Genomic DNA, 24,145 nt, shown 5'->3' with positions numbered 1-24,145 from the left:
AAATGGAACTTGAATGTGGCATGGTAGCAGTAAATTATCATAAAGGAACTATGTTGGTTAGGCCATCATTCTCTTCCAGGCCTTGTATCAACCAATTTATTCATTTAATACAAATTATTTGTCACAATTAACCTACACATGAAAACCAAATTGACATTTGATCTAAATTGACAGACATCTTATTTGCACAACATCAGTGGTGTGGTAGGCCATGACACAGCAAATATATCTTGGGAAATATACTGTGCAGTATATTTGCCACATTCAGGAGGTTATTTACACCTTTCCTGCCAATTAACTTTTGTCACATTAGATCAGTCAGCACACTTCCGATCTCGTGAATATTTGATCTATTACATTCTACAGTTATTCTTTCCATTTCTGTTTGAGACATAAACCTTATAACCATGTCTAAGGTACGTGGCTACATTTAACAAAATTAATTCATACTTCTTTTCATCACAATTAGACCCAGAAATGTCTCAGTTTTATTGTGCACATTGACATGTTGCATGAGGAATGCAGGAACATTCTGCTTTATTTCAGTTTACTCCTCACAGTCCCAATAAAGAAGTAGGCAAGTAATTTCCTTTTTGTAAGTTTTGTACTAAAACTTGCTAATACAGCTATCTCTGTAAAATGATTTCTCATGCATTTCTGATCCAGAATTAGAAGATCCACAGACTATCCCATTTTTCTGCTTTTAATCTTGGACCCCTGACCATATTGACCCTATCTGAACCTCCCAAATGACATCAGCCCATCGTTGAGTACATTTATTCCTTCAACATTATTGCCACTCTCATTTTCTCTTGGTGATTTCCACCCTACACGCACTTTATTTGACTTTGCAATATTTTAACAGGTGGCAGTATGAAAGAGGGCTCTGTTTGGATAGAGAGATAAAACCTCCAGAATAATGATCAAATGAGCACAAGTAACCCAGTCAATTTGATTATATCAACTTTGACTTATTTCAGGCATGTTTTGGCCATATTTCAGCCACCTACCCACCTCCCACATCCTCCCCCGCCCCCGACCACCACCTGTTCCCATAAAGCAGTTTTAGTCAGCACTAGACCTCCAACCATGTGGTCTAACAGAAGAGAGTCGCTGCACTGAAGCCATTTTTACACAACTGAAGGCTTTGTGCCAAATTTCCTCTGAGGGTAGGTTGGACCAGTGAAGACAGTGGTATTTTTGGCCTGAAACTTTCCAGTGTAAGGGATGCATCAAAGTGTTCCCAAAACTCAGACATGATTGTAATGTGATAAGGTTTATGTCAAAACTCCATATTTTTCCTCATCTTCATTCTCTTCAATTCACAACAGTGCCTGAGACAGGAGATATTTTTTGGAGGACATGATAACAGTCCATTGGTAGGATGTCTGCTATGGAAGGAACATGATGATCTTAGACTCTATCTTTCCAGTACACTTTATTCTGTTTGGCTGTGGGTGTTGGTGCTTCTCTGCAGAGACATTTTATGCATTGCTGATAAAAATTTCCCATTGATTTTTCTTTTGCGTAGCTATTGTGCCTGCAGAGAATTTCTGTAAGAACAAGAAAATGTATGAGGAAGCTCGTATGGAGTAATGGTATTGTCCCTACCTCTGGGCCAGAAGGCCTGGATTCAAGTCCTACCTGCTCCAGATGTGAGTCAAGTAATATGCCCGAAAGGGTCGATTTCAATAATTATCTAAGAACGTATGAGTGGGTCAGTATAAAAGCACTGAACTTTTCCATGGAACATTTTTGCGAATCATGGCAGCTAATGTTTCAGTATAATAAGGAACAACCATTACATCACAGCATTCTAGTTAACGGTTCACAACATCCATTTATATAACGGCCCGGATCTCACTTTAGCCGTTTTAAGTCATCCGAAAACCTTGTTGGGGCATTAACTTACTAATACTTCCGGCAGTCTATTTGATAATAACAGTGTAGTAGTCACTGTCCAAAATATGTACAAGTTAGACCCCCTTGCTCAAAAATGTACAGCTTTAGTTACATCTCACTCTAAAATTATTCCAATCACATGCTTGCATCAACTTACAGAGATGGTTGGTTTGTATTAATATTTATGGTTCAAACAATTTTAATTTTTTGGTTGACTGAACTCATCAAATGCCAAGGGAAAACGTTAGATTTGGTTTATATTGACTCCATATTTTTAGACCAGTTCTGTGCTATCTGAATTTATTTCATTTGCATGCAAAAAGTTTATGTTTTACTTCATTTTTTTTGGCAGTTACTTTATTGCTCCTTCCCTCCAGTCCAACTCTACTTCCACAAAGTGATTTGGGCTTTCTACTTTTCTATTTTAACAAGGACCTCTCCCATTTATGAATTTGGTCACTGTTTGGCACTGGTGTGGTCCAAATATTACTTGCTACGTTGCAACCCAAGCCCAAATGCTGTACAGGTCTTGTTTCATATGGACATGGACTAATATCTATACAACATTCACTGCCATTCACAATACTTCAATCAGCAGGCATCCCCATATCTGACTCTATGGTGAAGGGAAGGTCATTGATGAAGCAACTGAAGATGGTTCTGCCTGAGATATTACCCTGAGAACCTCCAGCAGAGATGTACTGGAGCTGAAATGACTGACCACCAGCAGCCACAACCACCTTTCATTGTGGCAGATATGATTCCAACCAGTGAAGACGGTTCCCCTGATTCCTATTGCCAGTTTTGCTAGGGCTGTTTGATGCATTTAAATGCAGCCTTAATGTTAAGGCCAGTCACTCTCACTTCACCTCTGGAATTAAGCTCTTTGTCCATGTTTGAACTACAGCTGTAATGAGGTCAGAAGCTGAGTGATCCTGGTGGAATCAAAACTCAGCATCAATGAGCAGATCATTGCTAAGCAAGTGCTACTTGATAGCTCTGTTGGTGACGTCTTCCATCATTTTACTGATGATCAACAGTAGGCTGATGCGCTGGTATTGGCTGCATTGGATTTGTCCTGCTTTTGGTATATAGTACATACCTGGATAATTTTCCTGGATACTAGTGTTGTAGCTGTACTGGAACAGCTTGGCTGGGGTACTGCAGGTTCTGGAGCATGTGTCTTTGGTACTATTGCCAGAATGTTGTCAGGGTCCACAGCCTGTATAGTATCCAGCCATTTCTTGATATCAAAAGGAATGAATCGAAGACTGACCTCCGTGATGGTGGGGACCTGTGGAGGAGGCTGAGATGGATGATCTACTCAGCACTTCTGGCTGAAGATTGTTGCGAATGCCTCAATGTTTTTTTTTGCACTGATGTGTTGGGCTCCCCAATTACTGAGGATGTGGCTATTTATGGAGCCTGCTCCTCCTGTGAGTTATTTGTTCATCCACCACAATTCACCACTGAATGTGACAAGACTGCAGAGTTTAGATCTGATCCTTTGGTTGTGGGATTACTTAGCTCTGTCTTTCACTTGCTGCTTATGTTTTTTTGGCATGCAAGTATTCCTGTTTTATAGCTTCACCAGGTTGACAGAGTGAGGGATAAGCTAGGCATTGAGATTATAGATTATGATGGTATACAATTCTGCTAATCGTGATAACAGAATCTGTGGGAAGAAAGCAGAGTTAATGTTATGAGTCCGGTGACCGAACAAAACGTTAACACTGGTGTAGAGCTGGATGAACACAGCAGGCCAAGCAGCATCAGAGGAGCAGGAAAGCTGACGTTTCGGGTCAAGACCCTTCTTCAGAAATGGGGGAGGGGAAGGGGATTCTGAAATAAATACGGAGGGGGGGAGGTGGATAGAAGATGGATAAAGGAGAAGATAGGTGGAGAGGAGACAGACAGGTCAAAGAGGCGGGGATGGAGCGAGTAAAGGTGAGTGTAGGTGGGGAGTTAGGGAGGGGACAGGTCGGTCCAGGGAGGACGGACAGGTCAAGGAGGTGGGATGAGTTGGTGGGTACAAGATGGGGGTGGGGCTTGAGGTGGGAGGAATGGTTAGGGAGGTGGGGACGAGCTGGGCTGGTTTTGGGATGCGGTCGGGGGAGGAGAGATTTTGAAGCTTGTGAAGTCCACATTGGTACCCTTGGGCTGCAGGGTTCCCAAGCAAAATATGAGATGCTGTTCCTGCAGCCTTCGGGTGGCATCGTTGTGGCAATGCAGGAGGCCCAGGATGGACGTGTCGTCCAAGGAGTGGGAGGGGGAGTTGAAATGGTTCACGACTGGGAGGTGTAGTCGTTTGTTGCGAACCGAGCGTAGGTGTTCCGCAAAGCGGTCCCCAAACCTCCACTTGGTTTCCCCGATATAGAGGAGGCCACAACGGGAACAGCGGATACAGTATACCACATTAACAGATGTGCAGGTGAACATCTGTTTGATGTGGAAGGTCTTCTTAGGGCCTGGGATGGGGGTGAGGGGGGAGGTGTAGGGGTGGCTGTAGCACTTCCTGGCGGTTGCAGGGAAAAGTGCCGGGGTTGGTGGGACTGGAAGGGAGTGTGCAGCGGACAAGGGAGTCACAGAGAGAGTGGTCACTCTGGAAAGCAGATAAGGGTGGGGAGGGAAAAATGTCTTTGGCAGTGGGGTCAGATTGCAGATGGCAGAAGTGTCGGAGGATGATGCGTTGGATTCGGAGGTTGATGGGGTGGTACATGAGGACGAGGGGGATCCTGTTTTGGTGGTTATTTAATATATATAACAACGAATGATAGTTTTGCAGTCACCATTTAGGTTTGTTAGTTGTATATAAGATGCACAGTTGCAGCAGAGGATATCTGCAAAGCATTAGTTCAGCACTCTGGAGTACTGATCCAGTTATCATCTCTATTCTATCTAGGAACATAATTACTAATATAGCACAATCTAATCCTATGCTACCTTGGTTTATCGTAAGTTACAAACACATGCTGTGCAATTAATACCAATTTCTCATCAGCATTTTAGCTGGCCTTGGTGTTTGTTCTATAATAATTGACTGTATTTCTCAATCTTCAGTAAGGTTGGCCCTGGAAAAGGGAAGGTATTTTCCTGGTCTTTGTGAATCCGCAAATGGTTATTGGCACGAAAATGGAATAGAACCTCAACTTCTCATGCAATCAACAAACTCACAAACTTGTGCAGTTAACCATTATCCAGTTGAATAAACACTAATTGCATGTGGTTAGCATGGCAAATGTGCTCTCTGTTATTTCTTAAACTCATCAGATAATCTGGAAAGAAAGAAGTTTTTAATCTTTCAAGCTTGCTGCAGCTACGTTCAAATCACACCATCATCAGCTTTCCAGAATTTATTTGAACACTTCAGTAAAAAGGGTCAAGTGATTATTCCAAGATGACAAAATTCTGAAGGTTTTCTCTAATCGTGAAGGCATTTTGAGTGAAACTCTTCAGCATATTAAATACTGCTCAGAATTGCCATTTGGACTATTCAGATAAGGAGCTTCTGCCCAAGTATCTTTCTTCAGTACAACTCTACTCAATGTTAGTAGAACTGATACAAATTATTGCAAATTTTAAATTGGGTTCCAAAAGATCAGGTTTCAAAGATCTGTTGGATTAGCTTTAAAAAAGACTTTCCAGTTAGAAGATGGCCCATAGTCACAAAATTGAAAACTGAATTAATCACGATTGAGTGTTTTTGCCAATTTTACTCATTTGCAGATCTTCAAGGAGATTCCAAAATTGAACTAGGATACTTTGGGCACAAGCACACTGCTAGGTACTGTTGTGAAAGGGTGTCAGGACCTAGGTGCCACAGAACCGCATCAATAAAACCTTAACAAATTACCGCCAGCAATCTCTCTAATGTTCTTATCGGTTACATAGGCCTCCAAAACCCCTTTGCAACAATGACTACCATAACTAGAACCCAATCACAGAACATGCACATGTGTCTGCATGTGCTCACAGTCCCGCAGCTTAGAGAAAATGTTAATTACTATTCCTTTATGTATCAAAATATATATTTTAAAGCTAAACCTTTTGTACTGCATTTTAAAGCACTCCCCAGTTGTGCTGGTTCCTGGCAGATTTTGCATTGGTAATATGTTAAAAAAGGTTTAGGCAGAAACTTTGGGCGAAAACCACATCAAAATGAACTCATAACAAAAAATGCTGGAGATCACAACAGGTCAGTTAGCATCCATGGAAAGAAAACAAGCTAACATTTGGAGTTGAGATGACTCTTCATCAGAGCTGGCATGAAGCGTAGAGGGGACAGCATTTATGCAATAGCAGATGTGCGGGTGTGTGGGAAGGGTGGAGTGCAGGGGGAGAAAGGATGTTGATAGTTCAGATTAAGTGATTGGCAGAGCAGGAGAATGGCAGAACAACGGTGTGTCTTAAGTGCCAGACTGGAAAGAACAGACAGTGCCACTGTGGTGGGGGGAGGGGAGAAACGACAGGCATGGTGACAGAGAATAACAAGTAAAAGATAAAGATAAAAGGAAGGGAAGGAATGAGAGTGGGTTCACAATTTGAAGGTGTTGATTAAGTCCAGAAGGTTGTAAAGTGCCTAGTCAGAAGATGAGATGTTGTTCCTTCAGATTTTGCTGTGATTCGCTAGAGCATTGAAGCATGCTGAGGACAGAGAAATGGGTATGCGAGCAGGGCACTATGTTAAAATGACCAGCTACAGGAAGGTCAGGGTCATGCTTGTGCATGGACCGGAGGTATGCTGCAAAGCGGTCACCCAGTCTGTGCTTGGTTTCTCCAATGTAGAGTAGGCCCCATTGGGTGCAGGGAATGCGCAGCACACGATTGGAGGAGGTACAGGTGAAATGCTGCTTCACCTGGAAAGATGTTTAGGCCCTTGGATGGTGAGCAGGGAGGAGGTGAAGGGGCAGATGTTGCACCTTCTGTGATTACATGGGAAGGTGCTGTGGGAAGGGGGGGATGGTGTCGGTGGTCAAGGAGTGGACTGGGGTGTCCTGGAGGGAACAATCACTGTGAAATGCAGACAAAGGGAGTGAGGGGAAGATGTGTTTGGTGATGGCATTCTGCTGGAGTAGACTGAAATGGTGGAAAATGATCCTTTGAATACAGAGGCTGGCGGGATGAAAAGTGAGGACAAGGAGGACCCGATCACATTGTTGTGAGTGACGGGAAGGGGCAAGGGCAGAAGCATGGGTGATGGGTCAGATGTGGTTGAGGGCCCCGTCAATCACAATGGGTGGGAAACCACGGTTATGGAAGAAGGAAGCCATGTCAGCAGTGCTTTTTTGAAGGTGGCATCATCCAAACAAATACGATGTAGGAGATGGAATCCTTGCAAGATGTGGGGTTGGAAGAGCTGTAGTGAAGGTAGTTATGCTTTTGTAGTGGATGGCAGTGGACAGTTTATTTCCCCAAATGGAAACAGAGAGGTCAAGGAAAGGAAGGGAAGTATTGGAAATGGACGATGTGAAGCTTATAGAGGGGTGGAAATTGACGGCAAAACGAATGATGTTTTCAAGGTCCAAACAGGAACATGAAGCAGAACCAAAATTGTTGTTGATGTACACAGAAAAGAGTTGTGGGAGGGGGTAAGTGTAGGACTGGAACAAGGATTGTTCCACATACTCCATAAAAAGGCAAGCATAACTGGGACCCATGCAGGTGACCATAGCTACTGCTTTGACTTGACAGAAATGAGACGAATTAAAGGAGAAATCGTTCAGTGAGGGAACAAGTTCAGCCAAGCGGAGGAGAGTGGTGGTGGATGAGGAAGTCTCTGGTTGAGGAAGAAGCTGAGAGCTCTCAGACCATCTTGTTGGGGAATAGAACATAGAACATAGAATATTACAGCGCAGTACAGGCCCTTCGGCCCTCGATGTTGCGCCAATCTGTGAAACCAATCTGAAGCCCATCTAACCTAAACTATTCCATTATCATCCATATGTTTATCCAATGACCATTTAAATGCCCTTAAATTTGGCGAGTCCACTACTTCTGCAGGCAGGGCATTCTACGCCCTTACTACTTTCTGAGTAAAGAACCTACCTCTGAATCTGTCCTATATCTATCACCCCTCAATTTAAAGCTATGTCCCCTCGTGCTAGCCATCACTATCCGAGGAAAAAGGCTTCCACTGTCCACCCTATCTAATCTTCTGATCATCTTGTATGTCTCTATTAAGTCACCTCTTAACCTTCTTCTCTCTAAAAAAAACAGCCTCCAGTCCCTCAGCCTTTCCTCATAAGACCTTCCCTCCATACCAGGCAACATCCTGGTGAATCTCCTCTGCACCCTTTCCAATGCTTCCACATCCTTCCTATAATGCGGTGACCAGAACTGTACGCAATACTCCAAGTGCGGCCGCACCAGAGTTTTCTACAGCTGCAACATGACCTCATGGCTCCGAAACTCAATCCCTCTACCAATAAAACCTAACACACCGTACGCCTACTTAACAACCCTATCAACCTGGGTGGCAATTTTCAGGGATCTATGCACATGGACACCGAGATCTCTCTGCTCATCCACACTACAAAGAATCTTACCATTAGCCCAGTACTCTGTATTCCTGTTACTCCCTCCAAAGTGAATCACCTCACACTTTTCCGCATTAAACTCCATTTGCTACCTCTCAGCCCAGCTCTGCAGCTTATCTATGTCCCTCTGTAACCTGCAACATCCTTCCGCACTATCCACAACTCCACCGACTTTGATGTCATCCACAAATTTACTAACCCATCCTTCTACGCCCTCATCCAGGTCATTTATAAAAATGACAAACAGCAGTGGCCCCAAAACAGATCCTTGAGGTACACCACTAGTAACTGAACTCCAGGATGAACATTTCCCATCAACCACCACCCTCTGTCTTCTTACAGCTAGCCAATTTCTGATCCAAACTACTAAATCACCCTCAATCCCATGCCTCCGTATTTTCTGCAATAGCCTACCATGGGGAACCTTATCAAACGCTTTACTGAAATCCATATACACCACATCAACCGCTTTACCCTCATCCACCTGTTTGGTCACCTTCTCAAAGAACTCAATAAGGTTTGTGAGGCACGACCTACCCTTCACAAAACCGTGTTGACTATCCCTAATCAAATTATTCATTTCTAGATGATTAGGGAGGTATAGAGGGATTGGACATCAAAATAGATATAGTTTGTACCATGGTCAGAGATTCCAGCAAAGACAGAAATCTCATCTCAAAATTTTCCCATGTTTGGTCTAGGACCAAGGATTTTCAGAAAGTATTGATCAAATTTTTGGATTGTGATCCTTGTAGAACAAGGATTAAGAACAATTAATCCAGAATGTCTTCCAATAACCAATATGAGCTGGCTACTTTCTCTAAATCTAGAATCTTTTTTGATTCAATTCACTTTTTTATTGATGAAGTTAAATTTGTTAATGTCATAACAAAGTAGAATAGAATGTGCTCCTGAAGAGCTATGCCAGTGAAACTGGCTCATTAATTATATAAGCCAATTTCACTGCCATACCTCTTTGTGTGAGATTATGGTTTCAATTAATTAATCTTCCCATACTTGGATTACCTACATTTTGCAACATTTTACCAGACCTTTGTTTCCCTTCTTCCGCAATCTGTTTTGAACAAATTAGCCAATCCTTTGCATTCCAAACCTTTGTTCAAACATCTACAACTTATTAACGTCATTTTGAGAATTGAAGACCAAAGGGTAAGTAGCATGAAGCAAATGCTTAACCACCATTGCATGAATTCAGATTTAAATTTGCACTTTGAGAGGGGCACAATTTGGACATGAAATGTAATCAAACAAAGTGTGCACAGTTTGGGATTTGCAGCAGCTTACATAGTTACTTCATCTCAATTTGGAACAATAGGCTGACAAGCAAATTTCAGGAGGTCTTCGAAGACAAATTCAGAGCACCAGGACAGGAGTAGGGGGCAGACAATTTAGTTATAGTCACACAATTGACTTTCTCATCTTCTTGCTGATCTTCATACTGTTTCAGCTTGTTTCATCAAAAATGCCATGCTCCTGCACATGGATCTCAACATAAAATGGGAATTAATCCCTTCTTTCAGTGTTTCTGGAACATTGTATGTTGCTGATGACTAGTAAAACTGTTAGGTTGCACACAACATTATTGGCCCCACTGAGCAGCTAATTCCAGCCACAGTATAAAGACAACCTGCTTTTAAAAAACCTGCAGCCATAAGTAATCCCCATCCAGCGCTGTTATCAACATTTTAACAAGTTTCACTTCTTTAGAATTTTAGTTTCTCTTTATAAATTCAGTAATGTTTTTCATAGGACCAATGTTTTACGAATGACAGGTCATACAAAGAAAAGAGAGTATCTTGTTCATTGATACTCCTTAGTCTGAGTGCCACCTTGTGGCAAAGCTTTGTTGGAGGAATGTTCCTAAAGAAGTAAAGGATCAAATTGTTGGTAGTGGTGAGGACAACATAATTGAATATAGAAATACCTGCCACTTTATCTTATAAAGTTGATACTTTTACAAAAGGAGAGTCTCCCTTCCCCTTGATTAAAAACTAGAACTCTCTGTTCCGAAAATTTACAATGTAACTAAGTTTGGCAGAACCTTAACATGTTGTACTTCCTAGTGATATGTTGTGACAGGATGGGATATGGAATTGGGTGACATCACTGCCCATTTCTCAATTTCTGCCTTGCCAACAAACTGGAGATTGGGTCTCTGAAATGGGAAGGAATTGAGGAATGAAGTAGGGATTGACAAATTGCAGCTAAAGGCTGTCCCGCTTTAAAGGTGTTGAGATGAAAGACAAAAGCAGAAGCTGATTGATAAATTGGAATGCCAACTTGGGATTCTGATATTGAGTCCTATCAGTCAACGCAAAGGCATTATTGGGAGAAGTTTACAGAGGCTTGCTACTTTCAATGTTGGCTCAGAAATGGAGAATGGTGCTGCAGAATATAACAGCTGGAAGAGAAAATCAGAACATGATAAGAATGAATGAGACTGCATCCAGAATTGAACTGTAGCGAGCAGAAAAATATTGGTAGGTATATCTTCCCTTCAAGAACGCCTTTCCATCTGTGTTTTCCTTTCTGCCATATTACTTTCACAAATTACTATCCTGTAAAAAGTCACTACATGCAAACATATTCCTTTCTGAGCCACAACAGAACATGACCTTGATCAGATGTGTCAATGGGCTGAGGAGTGGCAGATGGAGTTTAATTTAGATAAATTTGAGGTGCTGCATTTTGGAAAGGTGAATCAGGACAGGACTTATACACTTAATAGTAAGGTCCTGGGGAGTGTTACTGAACAAAAGATTTTGTCAGGCAGGTTCATAATTCCTTGAAAGTAGAGTCGCAGGTAGACAGGATCGTGAAGAAGGCATTTGGTATGCGTGCCTTTATTAGTCAGTGCAGTGAGTATAGGAGTTGGGAGTCATGTTGCAGCTGTACAGGACATTGGTGAGGCCACTTTTGGAATACTGTGTGCTATTCTGGTCTCCCTGCTATAGGAAGGATGTTGTGAAACTTGAAAGAGTTCAGAAAAGATTTACACGGATGTTGCCAGGTTTAGAGGGTTTGAGCTATAGGGAGAGGCTGAATAGACTGGGGCTATTTTCCCTGGAGTGTTGGAGGCTAAGGGGTGACCTTATAGAAGTTTATAAAATCATGAGGGGTATGGATAAGGTGAACAGACAAGGTTTTATTTTCCCCAGGGTGAGGGAGTCCAAAACTAGAGGGCATAGGTTTAAGGTGAGAGGGGAAAGATATAAAAGGGGCCTAAGGGGCAACGTTTTCACGCAGAGGGTGGTGTCTGTATGGAATGAGCTGCCAGAGGAAGTGGTAGAGGCTGGGTACAATTACAACATTTAAAAGGCATGTGGATGGACATGTGAATAGGAAGGGTTTAGAGGGACATGGGCCAAATGCTGGCAAATAGGACTAGATTTATTTGGGATATCTGAATGGCATGGTCGAGTTGGACCGAAGGGTCTGTTTCTGTGCTGTATAGCTCTACAACTCTATGACTCTGTGATGCTGGTATAGAACATTATGTTCTGTAAGTACTTCTACATTTTCACTCTCAATGCCGGGCACAACCATCGTTTAATGCAAACATAAACATCATGAAATAAGTGAGAAACTGCACCTATCTGTATTTTTATTTAAGTTAGAAAAAATGACAATATGCACTACTGTAACATGCCAAAGTTTAATCAGCAGCACCTTCCAAATCCCTGATCTCTACTATCAAGAAGGACAAGGACAGTGGGCAAATATGACCATCACCATCTCCCAGTTACCCTCCAAGTAAGCCAGATTTGGATATGTATGCCACTCCTGTGGCTGTGTTAAAGTGCTGGAATTGTGTACTTAACAGGACTGTGGGACAGCCTTCACGCATAGACCACACCACCTTCTGAAGGGAAGAATACACAAATAAAATACTGCACTGGCTTGCAGGCAATGCCACTTTACCTGTTGATCTAAATCTTGAACATAATCAACAACAGAGCCTCCAGTGCCCTCTGTGACAGAGAGTTCCAAAGTTTTACAATGCTCTAAATGAAGACATTTCTCCTCTTCTTTGTCATAAATGGCCCAACCCTTAGTCAACGATTGTGATTTCTGGTCATAGACCTCCTTTACACCCAATCCCCTGTCAGAACCCCACCCCAGCTAGTGGTAGCAGCCATCCTGCATCTACAATCTCTGTAAGAATTTAGTATATTTTGTCCAATGAGATCACCTCTCATTCTTTCAATCTTCATGGAGTATTGGTCTATTTAATTTTTTGCCATAGGTGAACAATCCCTTCATCCCAGGAATTAATTTGGAGAACCCACATTGCACTCCCTCTCTGGCAAATATATTTTTTTCCAAAAGTAAGGAGACTAAAAGTGCACATAATATTCCAGATGTGGTCTCACCAAGGCTTTATAGATGGATTCATATTGTGCATAAAGACAATACCTTGTGAGGAGCTGTAAAGAGCTAATGTGATCATTTAAAGGACAACTATGTCAGTCATGATGTAACAGGTTGCATGATGAGGGAGAGTCGCTGAGGAGAGAAGTGTGCACCCGAACAGTGTACATAGTTAATATAATGTGAATAAAAACTTACTTTGAAAAGACCTTAACTTCCAGCAACAACTTTTGACTTCTTTCAGTGTGATTAAACAACAAAATGACTGGCCAATGCAACACTTTCAATTATTCTTGAGCATATGATTGAAGAGTTCATCTTTGGTCTATTTACTGGGGTCTAAATTGAAAATGAAGCTGTGAAATTCAGATTTCAGTGACCCAATTTATCTTTTTAAGAGCTGAGTTGGATTGATTTTAAGCCTCCAAATACTCATTAAGAAAAGGGATTGAAGTTGAGAGGTGCGTGAGTATGGTGTTCAGCTGATAAGCTGTCACCAAGGAACCCGAGCAAGATTGCCAAGAACCTGAACAACCTGAACCCACCCCCTTATCTTGGGTTACAAATGTGCAAAGCACTTTGGACAATTAATTACAAACTAACAGATTGGTACATCTGGAGGCCAACAGGCTTTTAAGGATAATGCTTCCAACCCTTCCCCTCATAATGATTTTACACACTTTTGAAAATACTTAGGGCTTTCAGTAAACCACTGAAACGACTCAAGGAAAATTGATATCTCTTGTGAATTTCTTAAGATTCTATGTATGACTTGTACATTTATATAGTATAAGTAAGGCACAGAAGTATGCAGGGGAGGTGATAACCTAGTGATTGACACCTTGATGCTAATCATCTCAATTTTGTGTTTGCAGGAATTCAATTGAACTTTTAGCCTCAAAAAGGATGGTTATAGTCAAGTACTCTGGGGTGTAGATTATCAAGTCCTGGGGATCTATTGGCCTTCAATCCCAACAATTTTCCCAGCACCATTTCTCTACTAATATTGATGTCCCTCAGCTCTTCCCTCTCACTAAATCTTGCATCCTCCAACAATTCTGGTATCTCATTTCTGTCATCTTTTGTGAAGACAGAACCAAAGTATGTAATCAGTTCCTAAGCCATTTCTTTGTCCCCTATTATACATTCCACTGTTTCTATCTGTAGGGGGCCTACTTTTGTCTTTACCAATCTCTTTCTCTTCACATACCTATAGAAATCTTAGCGTCAGTCTTTATGTTCCCTGCAAGCTTACTTTTGTACTCTATTTTCTCCTTCTTAATCAATCCCTTGGTCCTTCTCTGCTGAATACTAAACTGTTCCAAATCCTCAGATTTATTATTTTTCTCATCTAATCTGTATGCTTCTTTCTTGGATTGGATATTATCTCTTATTTGCTTTGTAAGCCATGGATTGGCTCTCTTACCCATTTTGTTTTTGCGACAGACAGGAATAAACAGTTGTTGCAGTTCACCCATTCGTTCCTTGAATGTTTGCCATTGCCTATCCACTGTCATCCCTTTAAGTAACTCTCCCCAGTCTATCAAGGCCAACTCATGCCTCATCCTCATAGTTTCCTTTATTAAGGTTCAGCACCCTAGTCTCCGAATCAATAACCTCATTCTTCACCTTGATAAAAAAATTCTGTCATGTTGTGGTCGCTCTTCCCTGAGGGGTCTCACACAGCTAGATTAGCAATGATTCCCTTCTCATTACATAGCACCCAGTCTAAGATGGCCTGCTCTCCAGTTGGTTCCTCTACATTAGTCACAAAAACCATCCCATATACACTCCAGGAATTCCTCCTCAATGGCATTGTAGCTAATTTGATTTGCCCAATCTATATGTGCAGACTAAAATCACCCATGATCACCGTTATTCCCTTATCACATGCATCACCAATTTCCTGTTTAATGCCATCACCACTGCAGTTTGAGGATCTAACTGTCCCTTGACAACACTTCCTCCTCAAACCCCTGTTTGGTAGTGGTGACTGCGCTGCCCCAACCGCCAATCAGCATCCTCGCTGCTCTCTGCTGGGCATTCTGTTTCCATCAAGCATTGCAGGTACCTCAGAATCTGAGATGGACATGGTAGATGTCACTACCTTGAGTCTTTGCAACCTGAAGAAGAGAATGATTTTCTTCTGAGATGCTCCAGGTGCAGGAGGCAAGCTGCTGTGCATTACATACCATCCCGTATCAGAGGTAGAGTTAGAGCAACCTGACCAGTTCTAAAATATCCTAGGAGGAGCTGCAAAAAAAAACAGGACCATGCTAGACCCTTGGATTTAGAGGGGGAGGGTTGTAGTGATTGTAACAAGGTCAGCCAGGTGGATGTTATAGAATGAGTTCTCTGATAGGGACTGTTAATCTGGTCCAATCGGGGAGTCCTGGCTAACAAATATAAACAGGAGTGTCAGAGGTTCTGTTTGGTCTGAGAGTTGGCTTGGAGGAAGCTGAATCAGTGTCTAGGACAGTCCATGTGTGAATAAAGCCTGACTTGGTGATGGGATACCGGTCTTTGTGGAGTTATTTCACGTGGAATATGACTTTTGTTGATTCTCTATTCTGAGGTTATAATCAGGCCTGAGGCAAACACAATGCAGGAGAAATTCAGCAGGTCCAGCAATGTCTGTGGTGAGTGAAATAGAGGTAATGTTGTAAAGCTTATTTCTTCTTTTTCTCAACAGATATGGCCAGGCCTGTTACATTTCTTCAGCATTTTGATTGTCATAGATTTCTATCATCAACCATAGTTTCCTTCTGTTTGCAGGCTTATTGGGTCTGTCCATTGTTATTACCAGCTGGTTAGATTCTTAGCAAACCCAATCTTCTCCAAATGCTGAGAAGAGGGTCCAGAACTGTAATCAGTCACAGGCATGTTTTACATCCTGCAAAGGGGATCTTGCAGGTGATAGTAGTCCCATGTATTGGCTGCCCTTTACAGCAGTGATTGAGTGTTTGGAAGGCAGTATCTAGGGATCCTTAGTGAATTTCTTTAGTGTGTCTTGTAGTTGGTACACATTGATGCTGAGTGTCAGTGGTGGAAGGAGTGAATGTTTATGGATGTGGTGCCAATCAACTGGGCTGCTTTTGTCCTGAATGGTGTCAAGCATCTTGAATGTTGGAGCTGCACTCATCCAGGCAAGTCAGGAGTATTCCAAGACCACCTGAATTTTAACTCGTTGATGCTGCATAGGCCTGGAGAGTCAGAAGGTGAGTTATTCACAGCAGGATTCCTAGTGTCTGACATGCTCTTGTAGCCACTGTATTCATTTTGCTAGTCCAGTTTCATTTCTGGTGAATGGTAACTCCCAGGATATTGATGCTGAGGGGACACAATTATGGTGATGCCATTAAATGCCAAGGTACAATGTCTAGATTCTCTTTTGTTAGAGATAGCAACTACCTGGCATTAGTGTGGCATGAAGGTTAAATTACATATGCCAGCCCAGGTCAGATCTTGCTGCTTTTGGACATGGACTGCTTCAGTATCTAAGGAGGCACGAATGGTGCTAAACATTGGAAAATCATCAGCAAACATCCCCATTTCTGACCTTATGATGCTGGGACAGTATTTGAAGCAGCTGAAGATAATTAGGTTTGGGACACCACCCCTAGAGGAATTCCTGAAGAGATGTCCTAGAGCTGAGATGACGGACCTCCAACAACAACCACCGTCTTCCTGAGTGCTCATTAACCAACTAGTACTATTAAAGAAAGCCTTCTTAAAACAAATACTGGAAGATGAGCAGATTGTTGGAAATGATAAATAAGTTTTTCACTTGACATGCAAAGAGATTTGATTAAAAATAATGGCCAGTGTTCTGTCCAAGAAAAGGACATAATTGACTGGGCTACTTCCTATGCTTTTTATTTCTTTCAAAGATGTGTGTATCACTGGCTTAGCCAGCATTGGTTAAGCACCTCTAATTGCACTTTAGGAGGTTATTCCAGATTTTTGACTCAGTGACAGTGAAGAAAGCTTAATATAGTTCCACCTCAGGATGGTAAAAGCATTGGAAAGAACTTTCCAATGGTCTTGTCTTCTAAGTGGTAGCAGTTGGAAGGTGCTGTCATTTGAACCTTGAATTTTTCAGCACATCATATATATGGTAGGTATTGCTGCCACTATGCAACAGTGGTGGAGGGAATGAATATTTAATATGGTGGATGTGATTGCTATCAAGTCGATTGTTTTATCCTGGATGGTATCAAGCTTCCCTGAATGTCTTTGGAGCTGTGTTCAGCCAGGCAGGTGGGGACTATTCCAACACACTCCTGACTTGTGTCCTGTATAAAGATATTGCAGTGAGAAAATGAATGCAGAATTCCCAGCCTCTGACCTATAGCTGTGATAAATTACTTGGCTGGTTCAGTTAAACTTCTAATCATTGTCAATCAAGATATTAATGATTATTATTGGGAGATTCTGTGTTCGGAATGCCATTTTACTCCTCAATCAGGACCTGCCTTAACCTTGACATTTTACAAGTTTTGTATCTTATGATGTATCTAATATATAAGTTAATCAACAGAGAATTTGAGAGCTGCTGTCATCGTCTCCAGCTTGGCCAGCAACGTTAGATGACTCCAGCTGTCTTGACAGAATTTATTGTATTAATTATGTCTCAAGAGTCTCTTTGGAAGTGTCTTTTTTAAATTTATAGTCACGTGGATTATGCACATGGTGCAAGAAGCCAATGATGTACTGATTTGCTCATTGCAAAGTGCACAAGTGCACGTGGTTAGGAAATACAGTAAGATGGAAATGATTCAAGTGTGATTAAAAATAGACTGCATGAAAAAGCAACACTACTCCTTAAGCTGATAATTTACATGACAGGTGGGTGGAAAATATCAATCTTTTTTATAAATAAAACACGGTGAGACTCCTTAGAATTAAATAAAGCTTTTCAATCTGATAAGAATGTCTTTGTTCATGGATCAGCTTCACATGCTCATTCTTCCACACCCAGTAATATGCCTTTCAGCCTCTTAGATCTATGTTATACATTAATGGCCTTGCCTATCACCATTTTCATCAACTTCTTAACATTTGAGATTTTAAAAGGTTATACACCCACTATTAATATTGGGCAGCATGGTGGCTGTGGTTAGCACTGCTGCTTCACAGTACCAGGGACCCAGGTTCAATTCCACAGTCAGGTGACTCTGTGGAGTTTGTATGCTCTCCCCATGTCTGCATGAGTTTCCTCGTACAGTCCAAAGATTTGCAGGTTGGGTCAATTGGGCATGTTCAATTGCTTAGTGTCCAGGGATGTGCAGTTGAGGTGGAGTTTCCATGAGAAATACAGGGTTATAGGGTGGTGGGTCTGAGTGGGATGCTCCTCAGAGTTGGTGTGGACTTGATGATGGGCTGAATGGCCTGATTCCACATTCTAGGGATTCTATGATATTGAATTAAAAAGTTCATTAAACATCCCTGCTCAATCCTAATTTCTTTGTTTGACCTGAATTTCCAGTTTGCAAGTCACCTTAAATGTGTGCATTTATTTATGGATGAATATTCAGGTAAATTAGGATTGAAATTGGGATTCAGTGTCCAAGGCTGTGCCACTTTCTTTCAATCCCTATCTATTAACTGTTAATTGACAATTGTTACTTTATCACTGCTGCTTTTGAGATATTTCTTAAGTTACAGCTAACAATAACCTGTATCCTTGTCACACCATGGACAAAACACAACTGTTACCATTTTATTATAAAGCAGATCAGGATTTAGGCAAAATGAAGCCTCATTGGGTTCTATGGACATTCATTCTCATTTGAAATCTGTTTAAATCACATATGAATGTCATAAGTTTTGTTTACTGCCATTTGTTTTCAGTTCATGGTTCTGAATTTAATATTTTAAAATGTGAGGAAGTCAGTACAAAAACACCCTCAGAGCAACACGTTCAAACATGTAGATATGAAGTTAATAACAAACTATCCTGCAAAATCTCTGACAACACATTTTTAGTGGAGTGATTGCATAAGCAAATTCCTAAAGGCCAATTTGTTTCCACAAAACAAGTTATAAATCTGATCTAATGCTACTGTGTGATCATCTCATGTAGTAGTAGGATACAAGCTTTGTGAAGATTTCCCATGTATCAAGCTGGAATCTATGGTTAGGGTAGTAACAGCAGGTAAAGTTCAAATATTCTGTCTCTGAGGATAAGGAAGAAATAAATGGATGAATAATTATAATACATCTTGTGCTTTTAGAAGTATTGATAAAGCTATAGCAGCAGATTACTTGAACCAAAATGGGGTAGGGCATGAGAAAAATGAAGCAAATGAGAATAGGGTGCAAAGACAACAGACTAAGGACTTTGACTAAGAAGCAAAATCCCATTTCAAGCTAGAAACTTAAACTAGCAGCATTAATTCTACAATTCAGATAAACGGTGGTAATGACACCAGCATAGTAATTCAATTTTTAAACCAAGGTAAATGCTCTGAGGATTTAGGTTTAAGTTTCACCGTAACAGCTGGTAAAATTTAAATGCAATGAACAACTCCAAATATAAAGCTGCTGATAGCTGTCATAGTAATGCTAACTATCACTGTTGTAATTAATGAACCAGATGAGGTTTTTCTCTTTTTAGAGAAAGAAATCTATTTTATCCTGCCTATTTGTAACTCCAGATGCCACAGTAATGTGGTTGACTCATAACTGCCTCTGAAATGATCTAGTAAGCCATTCAGTTCAAGCTCAATTAGTTTTGGGCAACAAGTGCTGAGCTTGCCAGTGAAGTCCACATCCATGAAAGAATGAGGGGAAAAAATGTGCTGCAAATTTCCTTCCTCTGACTCTCAGTAAACTTGACGTCTGTGTCTAAATCTCTGACAGTTGACTTTGGAAGGTTGACTGACCTGCATTTTGATCTTTTTATCTTTTTCCTTGTTTTACTTTCCCTAAAGGAACCCAAGGTACAGCTGTGAGGATGCAATATTGTTCGAGCTTCCTAACAACAGTTGAAAGAACCTGAAAGTATTAAACTACAGATTTGTTACCTCTGCCCGTACAGAGAACCCTGCGCTCTGGAGTAGCTGAATTCAGGAGCTTATTGTGTAGACTGCAGTGCCACAAAGCTTAGCATTCCTATAACTAGCCCTCATGCAGCATATCAGTTGGGATTTTGGGTTGGGGGACCATTCTCGGCATTTAGGAAAATGGTTGTGGTTTTTGGAAGTCAGTTGTCTCACCTCCAGGACACCTCTGTCGGAGTTCTTGGGGGTAGTGTCCTAAGACCAACCATTTTCAGCTGCTTCATCAATAACCTTCCCTCCATCTTAAGGTCAGAAGTGAGGATGTTTGACAATGATTGGTGCTGGACACTGCACATTCATGACTCCTCAGATACTGTAGCAGTCCATATTCAAATGCAATGTTCGATCACGTGGGATTCGGGAGAGTTTGCCAATTGGATACTAAACTGGCTTGATGGTAGTGGTGGTGGAGGGTTATTTTTCAGGCTAGAGGCCTGTGACCAACAGTGTTCCTCAGGGTCCACTTTGTTTGTCATTTATACAAATGATTTGGATGAGAATTTAGGAGGCATAGTTAATGTTTTAGCGGATGACCCCAAAATTCCAAATGTGGCATAATTGAAGTTCTCTGTACCTGTAACATGACTTTCAGTTTTATATTCTATACTGTGACTGATGAAGGCAGGCATGCCATATGCCTTCTTGACCACCTTATCCACTTGTGTTCTTACTTTCAGGGAATTCTTGCTCTGTACACCTAGATCCCTCTGTATGGTAATGCTTCCAAAAGGTTCTGAATTGCTTCCTGCATTAAAACTTCCAAAATGCATCAACTCACGTTTGTCCAAACGAAATTCCATCTGCAATTTCTCCACCGAGTCTCCAGCCTATCTACATCCTGTAGTGGAATAGCCCCCACTTGCCTGGATGGGTCCAGCTCCAACAACATTCAAGAAGTTTGACAATATCCAGGACAAAACAGCCAGTTTGATTAGACCATATCCAATCATTCTGCCACCAACGCTCAGTGTACACGGCTGTAACTATCTACAAGTTGCACTGCAGAAAATCACCAAGGATTCTTAGACAGCACCTTCCAAACCCAGGATCAATTCCATCTACAAAGACTAGGGTAGCAGGGGAACACCACCAACTGCAAGTTCTCCTTCAAGCGACTCACCATCCTGACTTGGAAATTTATCGCCATTCTTTAACTGTTGATGAGTCAAAATCCTGGAAATCCCTCTCTAACAGCACTGTGGGTATACCTACAGCACATGCAAGCAGCAGTTCAAGAAGGCAGCTCACCACCACCTATAGGCAACTAAGGATGAGCAATAAATGCTAATCAGCCAGCAATGCCATGTCCCACAAGAGAACTGAAAAGAAATTTTGCAAACGGAAGAAAATAAAACTCATGCAAATCCTTAAATGCTCAAAGCTTTGAAAATCCAGTGCTTTCCACCAATCTCCCACTGACTCTGTTAGACAGTAGCAGGAACTATTGGAAGACAGTTGGTTTCCAGTATCTCTAGCCTCATGGGTAGAGAATAGTACCTTTATTACTGCTTCTACAGGAGAAGCATAGCCACAGCTGGGGACATCCTACATTGATAATTCTAACTTTCTCAGGCCCATCGCCAAAACCTATGCATTTCTGGCACCAATTCCATCAGTCCATTTTTTTTTTTGCCCAAGCATCTCTTCAAGCATCCCATTTGACACTGAGCTGGATTTTAAACAACAGTCAATCAACTACCGAGACTATCTTTTTCATATCTCTTGACAATTTTTTGTATCATGACCTTCAAAGTTGGGGAGTCAAGTTCTCAAATGCCCAACTTGTCAGTCACTCCACCTCCACTGTTTAAACACTTTTTTTCATTTCTGCATCCTATTTTTCCTGTCCTCTCACATACCTTGTCACCTTGTCCTTGTAAAGTTCTATGGAGTTCCCTGTTTCCAGCAAATCAGTTTTAAGATTTTAAGCAAAGAAAGTCAATTTCCCAATGCTAGTGAACTCCTAACATCTGTCTTGCTGGGGATGAGCACTTCACATAGTCCACATTCCTCTCCACAGGGAGCATAAAGCAGAGAGAACATCATCACTGAAAAATTTTCTTACACAACGAAGTTCCATTTTCACAATCTAAGGGTGTCCTGAAGAGCTTTAAAAGCAATTAAGTACTTCTGAAATGTTGTAGTGGATGGAAACCTACACATTTATACTAATACCCATTTCCTTCAACTCTTCAATCTCCTCAGAACTGTGAGTGCTAAACTATACAGCCTACCCTGTGTTCACTATATTTGATCCATCAGTTTACCACCAATTGCCAATTCAGGTTAGACATGGTCCAGAATGTCACCAAAGTTGATAACTTCACGTTTTTCAACATTACATTCTATCTGCCATGTTCTTGCCCAATTACAAAGCCTGTCAAAATCCTCCTGAAAACATTTGCCATCTTATCTCACCAAAGGATTTGTGGGCACCCAACATGTTCACCCCTTGGTGCCACATTGCTGCCTGACTAATGTGGGAAATGGGCTGATGTTTAGTTATGCAACTGCACGATACTTAGCTATTATCCAAACAGCCTAACCCAGCCAAGTCTTATGGTTTTTAAATAACGGGTGTGCGCACAATTCTAAACACTTTACTGGCTTTAATCTCCTGCCAAATTGCCTACAGCCATTAGTGTCCTGCTTATTTATTTCTCAAACCTGGAACACATTGCGCAATCCTGGAAGTTAATAACACACAGTGAGGAGGGTGTAATTATTTACCATTTTAATTCCTCGAAGTGTTGGCTGTTAACGATGCAGCGCTCTTTGTTGATGTCCCCACCCTATGCAAATCCATTCGTCCAATCAATGTGTCGTCAATTTGGCAGCAGAGTGGCTCAGTGGTTAGCACTGCTGCCTTGTCGACCTGGGTTCAATTCCAGTCTCCTACAGCTGTCTGTGTGGCGTTCGCATGTTCTCCCCGTGACTGCATGAGTGTGAGATAACAAGGTGTAGAGCTGGATGAACACAGCAGGCCAAGCAGCATCAGAGGAGCAGGAAAGCTGACGTTTCGGGCCTAGACCCTTCTTCAGAAATGAGTGTGCTCCGGTTTCCTCCCATATTCCAAAGGCTAGGTGGATTGGCTATGCTAAATTGTCCAGGGATGTATAGGTTAGGTGTGTTAGGGAGCAGGGTTACAGGTATTGGGTAGGGGGTAGGGGGTAGGGGGTTGGGTCTGGGTGTGATGCTCTTCAGAGGGTCGGTGTGGACGTGTTGGGCCAAATGGATTCCATGAATTTTTTAAGACGAGAAAAATACAATGTTGTATATGATTTTTTTTTAAAAATAAAGACGCAAAAGCTGAGGAAAGGACACAGACCCTGAAGAGTTTAAAGTTTTTGTTTGATCAGAATCATGAAACTATTCGGGCACAGAAGAAAGCCATTCGATCAGTCTTCTCTGTACTGGCCCTGCCTCACTCACAAAAACTCAGCTCCCCATCACCGTGCACATCTCCTCTTAAGGTGCAAATTACTGCAGATGCTGGAATGTGAACTGAAGACAAAAAACGTTGGAGATCACAGTGGCTCAGGCAGCATCCATGGAGAGAAAGCAAACTAAAGTTTTCGAGCTGAGATGACTCTTCATCGGAGCTCTAAGGGTCATCTAGACTCGAAACGATATTTGCTTTCTCTCCATAGGTGCTGCCTGAGCCTCTGGGATCTCCAGCGTTTTATTGTTTTCAGTACCTCCTCTTCAGATACTGCCAGGTCAGCTGTGTATTGGTTCATTCTGTAGGAGTCTGTTACTTTTGTTATAAAATTCAGTTCGGCAGCTGCCTACAACAACATAAAGGAAACTGAAAGAATTGCTGGAGTTCAGAAAGAAAACACAGAATTTGCTGGAAAAGCAGAGCATCTGTGGACAGAAATCTACAATAGGTCGGAGTGATTGTATTCAGCCCTTGAAGAATCGGGATGCAAACACTAGAGACAACCAGGTGCAGGGCTGGATGAACACAGCAGGCCAAGCAGCATCATAGGAGCAGAGAGGCTGACGTTTCGGGCCTAGACCCTTCATCAGAAAAGGGGGAGGGGAAGGGGGTTCTGAAATAAATAGGGAGAGAGTGGGAGGCGGATAGAAGAGGGATAGAGGAGAGGATAGGTGGAGAGGAAACAAACAGGTCGAAGAGGCGGGGATGGAGCCAGTAAAGGTGAGTATAGGTAGGGAGTTAGGAAGGGGATAGGTCAGTCCAGGGAGGACGAACAGGTCAAGGGGGCAGGATGAGGTTGGTCGGTAGGA

The 24,145-nt window shown here is 41.8% G+C and overlaps 1 protein-coding gene across 1 annotated transcript in view; it reads left to right on the top strand.

Annotated features, from left to right (window-relative positions):
* The first annotated feature begins 407 nt into the window (after positions 1 to 407).
* nags (N-acetylglutamate synthase) overlaps positions 408 to 24,145 on the top strand; it is an 80,368-nt gene continuing 56,630 nt past the window's right edge. Inside the window, exon 1 of the mRNA XM_048614411.1 lies at positions 408 to 416. Coding sequence (XP_048470368.1) covers positions 408 to 416 — 9 coding nt within the window. The remainder of the gene's footprint in view (positions 417 to 24,145) is intronic.

The sequence above is a fragment of the Rhincodon typus genome, chromosome 30 (assembly GCF_021869965.1).
Source record: "Rhincodon typus isolate 14 chromosome 30, sRhiTyp1.1, whole genome shotgun sequence".
NCBI classification, from domain to species: Eukaryota; Metazoa; Chordata; class Chondrichthyes; order Orectolobiformes; family Rhincodontidae; genus Rhincodon; species Rhincodon typus.
The sequence above is the reverse complement of the archived record's forward strand: the minus strand, read 5'-3'. Positions and strand labels throughout refer to the sequence as shown.